Source organism: Carcharodon carcharias, chromosome 3 (assembly GCF_017639515.1).
Source record: "Carcharodon carcharias isolate sCarCar2 chromosome 3, sCarCar2.pri, whole genome shotgun sequence".
Taxonomy (NCBI): Eukaryota; Metazoa; Chordata; class Chondrichthyes; order Lamniformes; family Lamnidae; genus Carcharodon; species Carcharodon carcharias.
The window spans coordinates 42,250,600-42,266,592 of record NC_054469.1 but is presented as its reverse complement, the minus strand read 5'-3'; the positions used below and the strand labels follow the sequence as shown (position 1 = coordinate 42,266,592).

At 41.3% G+C, this 15,993-nt stretch overlaps 1 protein-coding gene across 1 annotated transcript in view; it reads left to right on the top strand.

Annotated features, from left to right (window-relative positions):
* pitrm1 (pitrilysin metallopeptidase 1) overlaps positions 1-15,993 on the top strand; it is a 70,196-nt gene that overhangs the window by 33,022 nt on the left and 21,181 nt on the right. The window contains exons 13-19 of the mRNA XM_041184732.1: positions 1,072-1,206; positions 2,296-2,434; positions 4,069-4,185; positions 6,011-6,143; positions 6,255-6,375; positions 10,562-10,638; positions 12,131-12,296. Coding sequence (XP_041040666.1) covers positions 1,072-1,206; positions 2,296-2,434; positions 4,069-4,185; positions 6,011-6,143; positions 6,255-6,375; positions 10,562-10,638; positions 12,131-12,296 — 888 coding nt within the window. The remainder of the gene's footprint in view (positions 1-1,071; positions 1,207-2,295; positions 2,435-4,068; positions 4,186-6,010; positions 6,144-6,254; positions 6,376-10,561; positions 10,639-12,130; positions 12,297-15,993) is intronic.

Below are 15,993 nucleotides of genomic sequence, written 5' to 3'. Positions count from 1 at the left end.
AATTCTGGGCTGCACACTTAAGAAAGGATGTCAAGGCATTAGAGTGAGTGTAGTGGAGATTTACCAGATTGGTATGAGGGATGAGGGAATTCAGTTATGTGGAGAAACTGAAGAATTTGGGATTGTTCTTTGAGAAAAGAAGACTAAGGGAAGATTCAGTGGAGGTGTTCAAAGCTTAGGGGTTTTGATGAGGAGATGGAGAAAAACCCTAACACTGACAGAACACATATGCCACCTTTTGCCATGTTTGTTTAACTTGTCTTGCACTCACTCACTGCCCGAGTGGAAGAGGAACTCCCACCTTGTCAAACTTCTCCATGAGTAAATGTATAGGCATTGGGGCCTGGCTGGAACACTTTTTCCCAAATATCTTACTGCAGAGTCATAATTTCAATCAGCTGCTTATCCAACACAAGAACTATGATATAACTCCCGAGATCCAACTCCTTTGCTAATAGCCATCCATATGGTTCTTTATCAAGTGTTGCTGGAAGTAATGACATACAACATTATCAGATTATTTTCATCTGCCATTTTAGACACTTCCTCGAGCCAGTGAGGTACTGTTCCTAAATCTACTAGAATATTTGATACCCAGGAAAATGGTATGTTTTTGTACTAAAAAAGCAAGAGGGAATATTTTTATTAAATGGGCGGTGGGGTCGGGGTCCATTGCTTATCCATTCTATTTATAGATCTAAAATACATTTCCTTATGCAATAATTACAAAGCAGTAATATGAATTATAGCAGGTAAGGCATGCAAGATAAACTGATCTGGATTATGCTGCGCAAGTAAATCACAAACTCCTGCAGTACTTGGGTAGATTGAGTATAAACATAGGGCGGAAGCACAAACCTCAATGACTAATCTTCAGTTTTGAAAGTTAAATTGTCTTACTGGATAACAAAATATCTCATTTAGAGTTATATAATTGCTTGAGTTTTTTTGATTGAAACAGTGTCTGTTTTTATAGATCTGACTTCATTCTAATTTAAGTTGCCAATAATTAAAAGTTTTCCCTTAACAGTTGATCTTGATTTTTCTGCTTTGTGTGTTTCTGGTATCTAGCATGTTGCTGCAAATTGGAATCATGATGGTGATCCTGTAGAGATGCTGCAGATCAGTGAAAAAGTGGCTAGGTTTAGACAAGCACTGAAAGATGACCCACACTTCTTACAAGATAAAGTCAAGCAGTATTTCAAGGTAAATGCATAGGAATTGCTGCGAGCTGATTTGGGATCTTTGGCTACAGCTGTTAACCTATTTCAATTTCAGCTGTGTATTCGGTTCACCTCAAGTGTTGTGCTCAGCTAGTTTTTCAATAGTGAAGACCACTTATGTAAACTAGAAAAATTGTTGCTTGTGAGTTGAGTACATGTTTTTATTTGCAGGCTAAACATTATAGCCTGAATTTTGCGCTCGTCGTGTGCACGCAATCGACAGGATATCGATATTTTTATTCGAGAAAGTGGATGACACTAGCAAAGGCTGCATTTATTGCCTTGAAAAGGCAATGGTGGCCTCCTTTTGAGGTGACTGTTTCTACAACTTATGGTTGCTTAGCCACTTCACAGTCAAACATACTGTATGATGCTGGAGTCACATATAGACCAGTCAAGATAGGAGTAGCAGGTTCTCTTCGCTGAAGGTTGTTAGTAAACTAGACTTTTTGTTTTATGACAAAGCTAGCAGCTTCAATGGTAACTTTTATTTGTGGCCAATCCACAAATGGCCAGATGTATTGAATTACTTTTCACAACTTAACCTAATAGTATTTGAATTTGTGATCTCCAAATTGCTGAATCCAGTGCCATAGACACTACACTACCAAACGGTTTCTTGTGTAGTAAGATTTAAACCACATGCAAGCATTACCTTTATCTTCAAAGACTGCTGTCAAGTTGGCCTAGCTTAATCCACCAACTGATTTTGATATCTATACTGATAATATTTCTGAAATTGCTTAGAAATTTCACCCTGATTCAGAATTTCCTGGTTCTTCCCCTACCTCCTATTTTAAAAGAGGGAATTTGACACCCTTGAGTTCCCTGGTACAGTTTTCCTCTCAGTTTGGAAAAAAAAAATTAGTGTTTAAGCCCTGACTTGTTTTTTTCCCCTGGATTCCATTAGCATCCTTGGATGTAAGCCATCAGTTTGTATTATTTTTAAAGCAGGTCACCATCTCATTGTGAAACTGCATTTTGAAACAAAAGCCATATATTTCTCGAGACTTTTTTTGACTTAATGCCAAAGTTATTGTAATCATAATATGTGATGTTTATTGCATTACAGGACAACCCACACCAGCTGGCTTTGTCGATGAGTCCAGATGAAGGTTATTTGGAAAATCAAGCTAAAATTGAGAAAGGAAAGCTACAAGAGAAGATCAATTCTCTTTCAATGGAAGAAAAGAAAGAGATTTATAAAAAAGGTGCATTATTTTTTTGGCCAGGATAATGTTGCCAAATCCTTACATTCATAGTTTGCTTTTAAAGATCATATTTTAATTTCATTGAATGAAACTTTACCCTTTTTTTCATCACTTTCTTCCTTCTGGCCCTGCAAGTGTTTACTTGTAACGGAATTGTGTTCTATGGCACCAAGAACCCCATTGTATCTCATTCAAGTGGCCAATCTTTGTGCTGCTCTATCTAGTCTTTGTGTCAGCCATGTTTCATCTTGAAGGGAGGGCACTGTAGTTGTGTTTTCAGCTCATATACCTGCATATGCACTTTTCAGCAGGAGTCACTGATGATCAGCGCTGGGAGCATACCAGCAGTCAAACATGGTATCTACCAGTCTGTAGGGTTAAGCAGTTTACCAGTTGTCCCTTTATCCACCAGGCCATTAGGGGGAAGACTCTGGAGAAAAAAAAAACTTTAAATAATTGTGTGCATAGCAGATTATTCGTGACAAAGCTAGAAGCATTCCGGATTTTAGGGTTGAATTCATTTTTTGGATTGCCCTTAGGGCGTTGGCATGGGCTGCTGCAGAAGCGCATCAGGTGCTCCAAGTGTTTTCTACTGCTAACCATAGCATTGTTTTAATCCATCAACAATTCCCAGTTAATGTACTGCTTTGAGGAAAATGATCAAAATCTGTGTTTAATTGTAGTGCTGCTGGAGATTGAAGTGACACATAGAAAATACAGAAACATAGCAAATTTATGACGAAGGAGGAGGCTGCTTGACCCACCTTATCTGTGTCAGCCAAAAAGATCTATCCATCCTAATACCATTTTCCAGCTCTTTTCTGCAGCTTTGTAGGTTATTTCAATTACATATCCAAGTATTTTTTAAACGTGATTGACAATTTCTGCCTCTACTACTTTTTCAGGCCGAGTTCCAGACTCCTCCATCCTACGTGTTTAAGAAAAAAATCCTCTTCAATTTCCCTTTAATCCTTCCACCAATTATTGGCTTCTCTTCTTAAAAAAAAAATAGGTCTTTCCTATTCACTCTATGCAGGCCCCTTGTAATCTTGAACATCTCGACTAACTCTCATCTCAGCCTCCTCTGTTCCAAAGAAAGCAACCCCAGCCTGTCCAATCTTTCCTGATAGCTGAAATCCTCCATGCCTTGCAACACCCTCATAAATCTCCTGTGTACACTCTCTGGTATAATCACATCCTTCCTGTAGCGCCATGACCCGAACTAAATGCAATACTTTAGCTATGGCCTGATAAGTGTTTTATACAGTTGCAGTGCAACCTCAGCTATTATTTTCTAGGTCGGGACCTGCTATGTTACTTATATAGAAAATACTTCTTAAAAAGAAAACTTGTTTCCCATTAAGAACTACTGACAGATTGGCAGGTAATATATCGGCAGGGTTTTAAAAAATATATGTTCCACAGTGTAAGGAATAAAGGATGTAGCAGTAGTCTTAAAGACAGTGCTATTATAAAACCGCGCTTTAAATGTTCCATCAGTATAGTTTGTGATTATTATTATAGTTAAATGCCACTTTGTTTTCCTATTTTGCAGAGCTGATGTTTGTAAATATATTACTGCTCATCCTCTATGTGCATATTGAATTATTACACAAGTCATTCTATTTCCTCAGGGCTGGAACTAATTGCTGCACAGAGCACACCTCAGGATGCATCCAGCCTCCCAGCACTTAAGGTTTCTGATATTCAGCAGACATTTCCATTGACACCTGTAGAGATGGCATATGTAGGTACGTCAGTTAATAACCAGATTAGGATTATCATGTAAGAATGCCCGCATTTTAAATCAGCAGTTTAGTGAAAATCTTGATAATCTGCTAGTTCAAAGCGTGTGTGGGCAGTCGTCCAAAAGGCATTCCTTGCATTCTGTATGTGAGCCATTAATTTTTTATCGATCCTTGCATAGTAAACATTCAGTGTAGATGAACCCCTTAACCACATCCAATTCCGTTTTGCCAGTAGTCACAGAATCACACAGTGTAGAAGAGGCCCTTCAGCCCATTGAGTTTGCACTGACACATGAGAAACCTACCTAACTCCATTTACCAGCACTTGGCCCATGGCCTTGAATGTTATAACGTGCCAACTGCTCATCCAGGTACTTTTTAAAGGGTTGAGGCAACCCGCCTCCACCATCCTGCCAGGCAGTGCATTCCAGACCGTCACCACTGTCTGGGTAAAAAGGTTTTTCCTCACATTCCCCTCCCCCCCCGCCCAAACCTCCTGCTCCTCACCTTGAACTTATGTCCCCTTGTGACTGACCCTTCAACTAAGAGGAACAGCTGCTCCCTATCCGCTCTGTCCATGCCCTTTATAATCTTGTACACCGCGATCAGATTGCCCCTCAGTCTTCTCTGCTCCAATGAAAATAACCCAAGTCTATCCAACCTCTCTTCATAACTTAAATGTTTCATCCCAGACAATATCCTGGTGAATCTCCTCTGCACCCACTCCAGTGCAATCACACCCTTCCTATAATGTGGTGACCAGAACTGCACACAGTACTCCAGCTGTGGCCTCACCAACGTTCTAAACAACTCCAACATGACCTCCCTACTTTTGTAATCTATGCCTCGATTGATAAAGGCAAGTAAGTGTCCCATATGCCTTTTTCATCACCCCACTAACATGCCCCGCCGCCTTCAGGGATCGGTGGACACACACGCCAAGGGCCCCTTGTTCCTCAGAACGTCCTAGTGTCATGCCGTTCATTGAATGCTTCCTTGTCAAATTACTCCTTCCAAAGTGTATCACCTCACACTTTTCAGGGTTAAATTCCATCTGCCACTTATCTGCCCATTTGACCATCCCGTCTATATCTTCCTGTAGCCTAAGACACTCAACCTCACTGTTAACCGTCTGGCCAACCTTGGTGTCATCCACAGTGGCGATAAAGAGTTTAACATATGACTTTCCAGGAGCTGGTTAATATGTTAGTTCAGTCTTAAAACCAGTAGTAAGAGAAAGCTACAGATTTGCTATCATCTGAAGCTTCTCTTAGAATGTATCTAAGGCTGCAGTCATCAGCACGTACATGTTTTTGTATAATTTGTATGGAGAATAGTTGATCACAATCTTGTCATTTTAATCTATTCATTTAAAAATGTTGAATGAGAAAGAACACCAGAAATAAGGCTATGGCAAGGTTTAAAAGGTCACTTAAAAAGCCTTATAATAAAAATAAATGACAGTTTGATTATGAATAGCAAAATTAGCAAGTTATTACTGAATGGATAGGATTCTTCCAATGACAAAGTGGATACAAAGGCAACAAGAGAAAGGGTTAGAGAATTTGAGTGGTGGATAGAAAACGTGAGAAAGTATTGACATTGGAAATCAGACATAGCAAGATAGTCCAGCAGTGGCAGAGATTCAGGAATAGAGAAGAGTTTAAATATTAGGAGGTGCACTTGTGTTTATAAACTTGAAGTAAAATCTGAGAAGTCAAGTTGACTTTCTTAGTATGCTATTGTAGGAATATATTAAATGTATCCTTGAAACTTGCAGTACTTTGGCCATAAATTAAATCTTCATTCTGCTGTATTTCCATTTTAGAAGGCGAGGTGCCTGTTCAGTATTGTAGCCAACCAACCAATGGAATTGTTTATTTTAAGGCTTTCACTAGCCTTAACACATTACCTGAGGAGCTGAAGCCATATGTGCCGCTGTTCTGCAATGTGGTCACAAGGTAAGTCAATGAAGCACAGCCATGTGGTGACATAGTTGTATTCGTGAAATGTTGATGATGTGATTTGTTGCATGATTTTATAAATTTTTAAAAATCTATTTTTTCATTTAGAATGGGCTGTGGGGACCTTGATTACAGACAACAGAGTCACCAAATTGAGCTGAAGACTGGAGGAATGGATGCTTCACCTCAGATTCTCCAAGATAATGATAATCTAGATATGTACGAGCAGGTACAGCACTTAATGTATTTTAATGAAGAAATGATGGCCAAATGTAAAACTTGGAGCTAGCTAATATTTCAAGCTTGTGCTTGAAAGGAAGAATTTCTCCCTTGCCTTTAAAATAACCAGGCAAAGCTTCATATATACATCTGCAGTAACACCTCCCAAACCTGTAGGATTAATGAATGAGGGCTATCTAGTGAACAAAGTGTAAGTCTTTTATAGAAGACTACGGCCAGGGTTTTCCGGCCCCACCGTGGGCGAGGCGATGCCCCAGCCAGGGGTCCATTGACTTGCGGCAGAACCGGAAGATCATGGTGGCGGGCGGGTGGGGAAAATCCCACCATATGACTCATGAAATTTGTGGCCAATTACAAGAGGAAGATGATAAATTAGGGAAAATAATGATGAAAGGCATGGGCCAACATGTCAGGAAGGAAGTGCGGGAGCGGGTGGGCGGCCCTCCAGTCGGCCCCCCCAGTCGGGGGTGTGCCACCATTTTACGTAGGCGGGCCAATTAAGGCCCGCTCAGCATGATGTCCACCAGGAAGCGCTGTGCACTCCCGGGGTGGTGTTGGGGGGGGGAGGGGGGTGGTATTCCCTCGGGTGGGAGTGCGCTCTTCTGCTTATGCGCGCAAAAGAGCGCACAGAGCTCCCTGAGGCAAAGTGCTGCCTCAGGGAGATCGGCTCCAATGTAAACGTTGGATTTCAGGTAATAAGAACATTTCCCTGCCATGTCCTCTCGTGACACTGCCAATGTGTTGGGACATGTCCATAACTTTTATTGAAACATTTGTTAAAATTTTGAATGCCCTCATGAAACCTCATCCCGCCCGTGGATGAGGTTTCACGCTTTACCGAGACCCTCCTGAGTTCCCGGCCTGCCCGCCAACCTTAAGTTTGGATGGGCAGGCCCATCAATCAGGTTAATTAGTTTTTTAATAGCCTTAATAAATCAGCTGCACGCCCACCAAACTGAAAATCTAAATGACGCAGGGTGCGTATCCCGCGTCATTTTATGTGGCCTGCTCGCCAACCAGAAAAACCTGCCCATGGTGTTAGTCCCCGCATATCCATGTTCATAGATTTTTTTTTGAAAAATATACTTGATTCATAAAATATCTGGAAAAACATTACAAAACATTTCTAAATCGCCATCACAAAAAGTGCAATCAGTTTCATCTTTTACGCATGTATCACAAGATGCTTCAATACAATCAATGAATATTACAATCATTTCAATATGGTCATTACAAACAGTCAGACAACTCCAGTACCATTGCACTATCAACATAGATCATGTTGCACTCTGCGGTGCTTCAATACTATTATAATACAGTTATTATTCAATGCATACGTTCATTGTGAGCCGTACAGCCCAAGGGGTCTTTACAATTCCCAGACCCTCAGTGCACTGTGGCAGAAAGGTCTTAGACAGCGACCTTTCCCCATTGTGCCATATCCATGTTCATAGATAACTTAACAGAGATTAGTTGTAAAATAAGATGTGACATTAAATTTGTGATCAGATGATGAACATAAAGGAGATTGATACCTTTTAAAGGGAACTGCGCCAATTATAAGTCAAAGAAGGGTTATTGTAATGCTTTTATTGATTATACTGCTGAGCCCAATTTTGGGCATTGCATTCTGAAGCATGTGTATATAAGAATATCTGGATTTGGGGATTCCAGTATAACTGTGAAATTTGCTCAACTTATTTTCATTGGGGAAGAAAATAATTCAGCAATCCTAAATCATCTAAGTATTTAAAAATGTTGAGAGGTATAAATAAAGTATACGTGATTTAACTTGCATAGCAAGCATAGCCACATGGCCTTAGAAGATGCAAGAGCAAAATTAACTCATCTGGAGAACAGGAGGAGATGGGAGAAATGTTTGCTTTTCTCCATCTCTGATGTGGAATAGATTCCTATGAAAAGCAGATGGCAATGTCTTTTTTTCCAGGCCTGATAGCAGCAGCAGCAGGGTAAATGCCTGGTGTGGAAAGAGTTTTAATATTATATAAATAAGTACAATCCAAGCTGATGAACCCAATAGGTCCAGTGAAATGACACCTGAAAAACAATTGGTTAGAGTTGAATGGAGTGCATATGAAATGGAGAGGTATTCCGGAAAAGAGGAACAAAATGGAATTTGGGGAAACAAACACTGGTTCAGATTGTCAGTTTTCATAAGCTAAGTCAGGTTTTTCTCTGCATTCATGGGGCTGAATTTTGCCGTTGGCGAGCAGGGGGCAGGGCCCACTCGCCGACGCGCAAAATGATGTGGGATGATGTCAGGGGGCACACTCGATGTCATCCCACCCCATTTAAATCTTCAGGAAGCTGGGGGCACAGCGAAATCAGCTCGCAGACATGTCAATGGCCAATTGAGGCCATTGACAGGATCATTAAAACAATTAAAGGACCTGCCCATCCAACCTTAAGGTTGATGGGCAGGCCAGGAGCCCCAGCGGGCAATAGGAAAAACATGAAACCTCATCCACCGGTGGGATGAGGATTCAGGTAGGGATTTAAGAAGTGTAATTAAGTTTTAGTGAAACTTATTAACATGTCCCATCTCGTGTGACATTGTCACATGAGGGGGACATATTAAGGATTCTTATTCTATTTTTAATGTTTATACAGCTGTCAGTGATCTCCCTGAGGCAGCACTTAGCCTCAGGGAGATGTGCGCTCTTTCGTGCGCGAAAGAGCACACTCGCATTTGAGGGAACCCCCCCCCCCCCCCCCCCCCCCCGCCCGCACTGGAAGTGCTTAACGCTTTCCACCGGGCATCATGTTGGGCGGGCCTTAATTGGCCCGCCCACGTAAAATGGTGGCAGAGCCTGCTTCTCTGGCGGGGATTGGCTCCCTGCCCACCAGAGATTGCGTCAGGCCTGCCCTCCCGGTAGGCACAAAATTCTGCCCATGGGATTTAATTATGAGTCCTTCAGAGTATATCGTACAGAACCTTGGACCTGAATCTTCTGGTTGGCATGCGGGGGTGGGCCCCGCTCGCCAAAGCATAAAATGATGCCCAGTGATGTTGGGCGTGCGTCCGATGTCACCGAGTGTCATTCCGATCTTCAGTTCAGCGGACGTGTGCTGGAATCGGCTGCGCGCCCGTTGAACTGTCAAAGGCCTATTAATGCAATTTAAATAGCAATTGAAATTATTAACAGGGCTGCCTGTCCAACCTTAAGGTTGTCGGGCAGGCGAAGAGCCCAGGTGGCCTTCACATTTTTCATGGAACCTCATCCAAAGGCGGGATGAGGTTTCATGAATGGTTTATAAACGTAATAAGAAATTTTATTGAAACTCATTGACATGTCCCAGCTCATGTGACATGCCTGAATATTTTTTTTTTCTTTATTTCAATTTTTCATAAGCAAAGTAATCTCCCTGAGGCAGCTCTGTGCCACAGGGAGATATCTGTGCTCTTTCACGCGCATACAGGCCCCGACTCTCCCTCCTCCCCCCGCCCGCACAGCTTCCGGGTGGGCGCCACACCGGGCGAGCCTTAATTGGCCTGCCCAGGTAAAATGGTGGTGCACAGCTAATCGCGGGCGGCGATCGGCTGCGTGCCCGCCCGACGGGGAGAAAATTCTCCCCTTGGTGAATGAACTTAAGAAAGAAAGCCCTAATCATATTGATATTATATCTTTTTTGTCTTGAGCACATGTTCATTGCATCTCACCTCAATTGAGTAAAATATTTGGAAGTGCACCAAGATTTGTGAAAGTGGTGTATGAATTGTACAATCAATAATCAGTTGTCAATTGGGTTGGCTGAATTTTAATTGCAAACATTAAAACTGTTTCAAACCTTATTTGATTACTTGAGTTTTAGCGATGCTGCAAATGATCAATGATTTTGAGCAATTTTCTTTGAACTCACACAAAACCATATTTTAGGAAAAAAAAGATTTTAATTTTTTTCCACTTTCATAACCACTTTAATAACATGTCCTGATGGATCCTTCAAGGGTTTGTTTGCCTCTGAGCATAACTAAAAAATACCCTGCTGCTATTCTGTGTTTTTCATTAATCTTTTTACAGCATCATCTTGGCTTCCTTGCACTATTTTTAATATTTTTTTGCTTTTTAACTTTATGCCTATTTTCTCACAGAAAACATTTACTGTCATGTTCTCAAAATTTCTACTAACTTGTTTTTTTTCCATTACAATAGGGAGTGTTATTTACTTCTCTGTGTTTGGACAAAAACCTGCCTGACATGATGCAGCTCTGGATGGACATTTTTAACAGGTGAGGCTTGATCAACACTATGGGCAGAATTTTATGTTTGGCGTGCGGGTGCGCACCCGACATGCCCAAGTGTGATATGATGCGATGACATCGGGCATGCATCCTGATGTCATTGTGCACTCGTGCGATATTTCATTCAGCACATGCCTGAGCCAGCTGAGCGTTCGCCAATAATCGAAATGCCTATTAGGGCCATTAACGAGCTAATTAAAATCCAATTAATGCTGCCCATCTAACCTTTACATTTTTTAGGAAATCCCATCCACAAGCGTGATTAGGTTTCTTAAAGCAAATAAATATTAACTGAAAACTTTATTTTTGAATTAAAAACGTGTACCAGCTGATGTGACAGAGTCACAAGAGGGAACTTTTTTTTAAATTTTTACTGTCTTTAATCATTTTTTTAAAAAGCACTTCAATCTCCCTGAGGCAGCTCCGTGCCTTAATTGACCCGCCTGCGTGAAATTGCAGAGTGGAGCTGATCGCAGGCGGCAGTCGACGAGTGAAAAATTCTGGCCTATGTTCCAAACGTGTGTGGGAGCAGCTTTTTTACGTTTTGAATAATTATTGACCTTGCTAGCCTAAGACCTGCCATTGGAAACGCCCTAATGTACCTGAGCAGGTGCCAGTAATAACATTTACTCTTCCTCTAGAATGACTAGTCTACTAAGAAGCAGCTCACACTAAAAACCGATACATCTAATGAATGCTGCACTTGCTAGCATTGTTCAGCATAAATGTTGGAAATCTAAATAGTTCACATTTTTAAGACTCTTGATTCAGTATGGTTAACTGCTGTAGCAATGTTGCCAGTATTGGAACCCACCTCTTCACTCGCCTCATATAAATGCAATTTGTTTTGTAACTAATTTTGTAACTTGTTTTCACCCTTTAACCATATTGTCAATTCTCTGGGGCATGCAGTTCGTATTTGGAGAATAGAGATGGTCATTGTCTGTTACCAAAGCGGAAAAATTGTTAAATGAATTGATCTGCACCACAACTGTAAATATTCTGGCTGATGTGTTAAAGAAAGCATTGGTGGAGGCCTAAGAGTGGGTTGCACGTCTTTTTCTTTTGTGAAACTATGTTCAACGTGGATTTTTAAAATGAAAGAAAATGGTTTAACATGGGCAGAAATGGGAACATTGTATTAATGGCATTTTTTTTTTGTAGTTCTGACAGATACTGATAGTGGGCAAATTTAGACAGTGAACAGACTGGATATTGAATTTATCCTTGTGCTAAAAGCACAAAAAGCCTGGGTGGAGAAGAATAACTGAAGCAGTTTTCAAAGAATTAGGATTATGCTTATGCTATGCGATCAAACATCTTAAACACTCCTTTTAGATAAATGTGCAATTATTAACTAACACTCATATTTGAAAGATTCCTATTAAAAACTGGATCTATAAATTCTAAACTCTAAACATTAAGCATTGAGCTTTTCTGTGATTGACTTCTGAGTAAATAATACACCCCTATTTTGCAGTCCACGTTTTGATGATGAGGAACATTTAAGAGTATTAGTTATGATGGCAGCCCAGGAACTTTCCAATGGAATTCCAGACTCTGGGCACCAATATGCAGCAGTTCGAGCCGGCAAAACCCTAACACCAGCAGGAAGACTGCAAGAAATGTTTAATGGACTAAGCCAGGTAGAATGAAAACCATTCAAATGCATGATTCCTCCTTTCTCCATCCCCTCTTCCCCACTCCCACCCTATGATAGGTTTTCTTGACACAAGCACAAAAAAGGTAAACATTTGGCCTGAATAGAGTAATTAATCCTTTTTGGTTTTGAATGGCATATTAGAATTATTAATTGGCTTTCAGCATTAAGATATATACTTAGTGATAGTGAAAAATTTGGTGTGAATTTAATTTAATAAATAGAAACTGTGCTTCACTTATTTCAACTGATTGATAACCTGTAGGTTTGTTGCTCAGCCGAAACCTATGCTAGCTTTATGCTTCTGGTAGCAGCCTTCCATATGATGATGGTTTGCACCATGGTAGTCAGCTCTGTGGTAAGCATCATCTAGTGTGGCTCAGGAGCCCACATCTGATATGGCAGTCTCTGCCGCGTTTGTTGCAGAGGAAGACAGCGGGCTGAGAAAGTGCACAATTCGCTGGCCTCTGTTCTCTCTGGGCCCTTTTCTCGGCCAGCTGAGCTTTTTCTTTTGTTCGCCTTTTCCAGTGCCTTCCAAACAGTCAGCCTCCAGAGGTCATGGCTGTCAGCAACTTTCTGCAAGGTGTCAGCATCAATGTCTGCCATCTTCATATCTCACTTGAAGGTGACCTTGTAGTGGAGGTATGAATGTCCAGGAGGTTATGACCCAGTGGCAAACTCACCGCACAGGTCTTTTGGCATACAACTATCATCCATCTGATGAATGTGGCTGAGGTAGCACAGACATCGTTAGCTTAGCAATAAGTGTGTGCTGATGTTATTAGTGTGCTCCAGGACCTCGGTTGTTGACCTTGTCCTGCTAAGTGATGTCAAAGATAGGTCTGAGACATTGAAGGTGGAAACTGTTCAGCCTTTTTTCCTGCCTAGCATATGTTGTCCAGGTCTCACCACTGTGGAAGAGTTCACTGAGGACACAGGCTTAGTAGACTCACAATTTGATGTTCTCAGTCAGATTGCTATTCCACTCACTCTTGGACATAACAGCTGCAGCTTTTGCAATGTGTTCACATATTGCTGCTGAATGTGGAGCCTAGTGTGAAGCTAACAACAACCCCCAGTGTCACATTATGTTACAACTATATGTGGATACAGTTTTTGTTGCTTATAGTGGGGGTTGTGCTAATCTGTTATGTAAACAGTCTTGGCTTTTAGGATGTAGACCCAGAAGACTGAATTTGAGAATAAAGAGACTGTAAGGTCTGCCATTTTTGTAGCCTCCTGATTAGAATGATTGGTTAGCTGAGGCGATCTTATTAGCTCATCTTGCCAGCTTCTACAGCATCTGCTATACCTTCAGACTTGGGCATACTTCATAAGCATTAGTACTCCCAATTCCAAACTCCACACGCTAGAAACACCTCCATCTCCATCCAAGTTTCACTAAGTTTGCCACCATGCCAGCAGATGGCATGAAAAATTATTGGAAAAATTTCTAAGGGACAGGATAAATCTTAATTTAGAAAGACACCAATTAATCAAAACGAGTCAGCAAGGAATTGCTAAGGAAAGGTCTTGTCTGACTAATTTGCATGAATTTTTTTGAGGTGATAATGAGGGTTGATGAGGGTAGTGCATTTGATACAGTCTGTATAGATTTTAGCAAGGTTTTTGATAAGGCTGCACGTGACAAACTGGACGCAAGCAAAAACCCATAGGATCAAAGGCAACGTGGCAAGTTGGATCCAAAATTGGCTCAGAGGCAAGAAGCAAATGGTAATGGTCAATGGGTATTTTTGTGACTGGAAGGCCGTTTCAGTGAAGTTTTGCAGTGCTGAGTATTACTAGGTCCCTTACTTTTTGTGGTATATATCAATGATTTGGACTTGAATGTAGGGGTTATGCGTGAGGTTGACAATGAAGAAAGCTATAGACTGCAGGAAGATATCAGTGAGCTAAAGGGGGCTCAAGAGCAGAGAGACCTCGGGATATATGTGCACAAATCATTGAAGGTGGCTGGCCAAGTTGAGGAAGTGGTTAATAAAACATATAGGATCCTAAGCTTTGTAAATCGGGACGTAAAGTACAAAAGCAAGGAAATTCTGACAAATCTGTATAAAACACTGTTTCGGCCTCAGTTGGAGTATTGTGTCCAGTTCAGGGCATCACGCTTTAGGGAGCATGTGATGGTAGAAGTGAGGATGCAGAAAAGATTCATGAGGATGGTTACAGGGATGAGGAGCTTTAGTTAAGTGGATAGATTGGAGAAGCTGGGGCTTTTCTCCTTAGAGAAGAGAAGAGAAGATTATGAGCACCTTTAAACGAGGTGTTCAAAATCATGAAGGATCTGGACAGAGTAGATAGGGAGAAACTGTTCCTATTGGCAGAAGGATCGAGAACCAGAGTACACCAATTTACTGTGATTGCAAAAGAAGCAATGGCAGTGTTTCTTATGCAGTAGTCGTTATTATCTGAAATATGCTGCCTCATTGTGTGGTGGAGGCAAAAGAATTGCAGGGCTATGGGGAAAAGGCAGGACTAAGGAGTTGCTCTTACAGAGACCCAGCATGGACATGATGGGCCAATACACCTCCTTCGGTGCTGTAACTATTTTATGATTCTATGGATGGTCAGGAAGGCAGAACAGTGGTAAACAAGAGTTCAACCCAGAGAAGTGTGTGGTAAAGCATTTGAAGAGGATAAACAATACAAGGGAATACAAAATAAGCAGTAGGCTTCTAAGAAGTGTAGAAGAGCAGGTGTTTTGAGTGTACATTCACAGATTCCTGATGGCAGGAGGACAGGTAAATAAAGTGGTAAAGAAGTATATGGGATATTTTTCTTTATTGGTCAAGACATAGCATTTAACCTTTCTATAACACTGGTTTGGCCTCAACAGGATAAGATCTGAAGGCTTTAGAGAGGGTGCAGAAAAGATATATAAGAATGGTAACAAGGATAGGGACTTTAAGTTACGTGGATAGATTAGAAAAGTTGAGTTTGTTCTCCTTTGAGTGGAAATTCGATACAGATGTTCAAATCATGAAGGGCCTAGACAACCCCGATAGGGATAAACTGTTCCTTTTGGTGGAAGGATTGAGAATGAGAGGGTGAAGATTTAAGGTATTTGGCAAAAGAACTAAAGCTGCCATGAGGAAAACAATTTTACTCAGTGAATGGTTAAGATCAGGAATGCACAGGGTGGTGCATTCAGGGTGGTGGAAGCAGATTCAATTGTGATTTTCAAAAGGAAATTTTCAAGAGGCTAAACACTGCAAGAGAAAACTTCAGGGCTCTGGGGAAAGAGAAACTAGCTAAATGGCTTTTGCAGAGAGCTGGCACGGAGGCCAAAAGGCCACCTTCTATGCTGTAACCATTCTACGCTCCTGCACTTATGTCTATACCATTGGTTAAAACCATGAACTGCAAAGGAACCTGTAGACTACAACAAACAGCCTTCCAGTCACGGAAACTCCCGTTGACCATTACCCTTTGTTTCCTGCCCCAGCACTGGCCCTTGGACCCCATGAGCTTTCAATTTTCTGAACATTCTGCCTTGTTCGGCCTTGTCAATAAACTTGCTAAACTCCACGTAGACTGCACCAACCATGACCCTCATTGACCCTCCTTGTGACCACCCCAAAAAAACTTCAGTCGAGTTAGTCAGACATGACCCTCCTGTAGCAAGTCCATGCTGACCTTCTTTGGTTAATCTGTGCCTCACT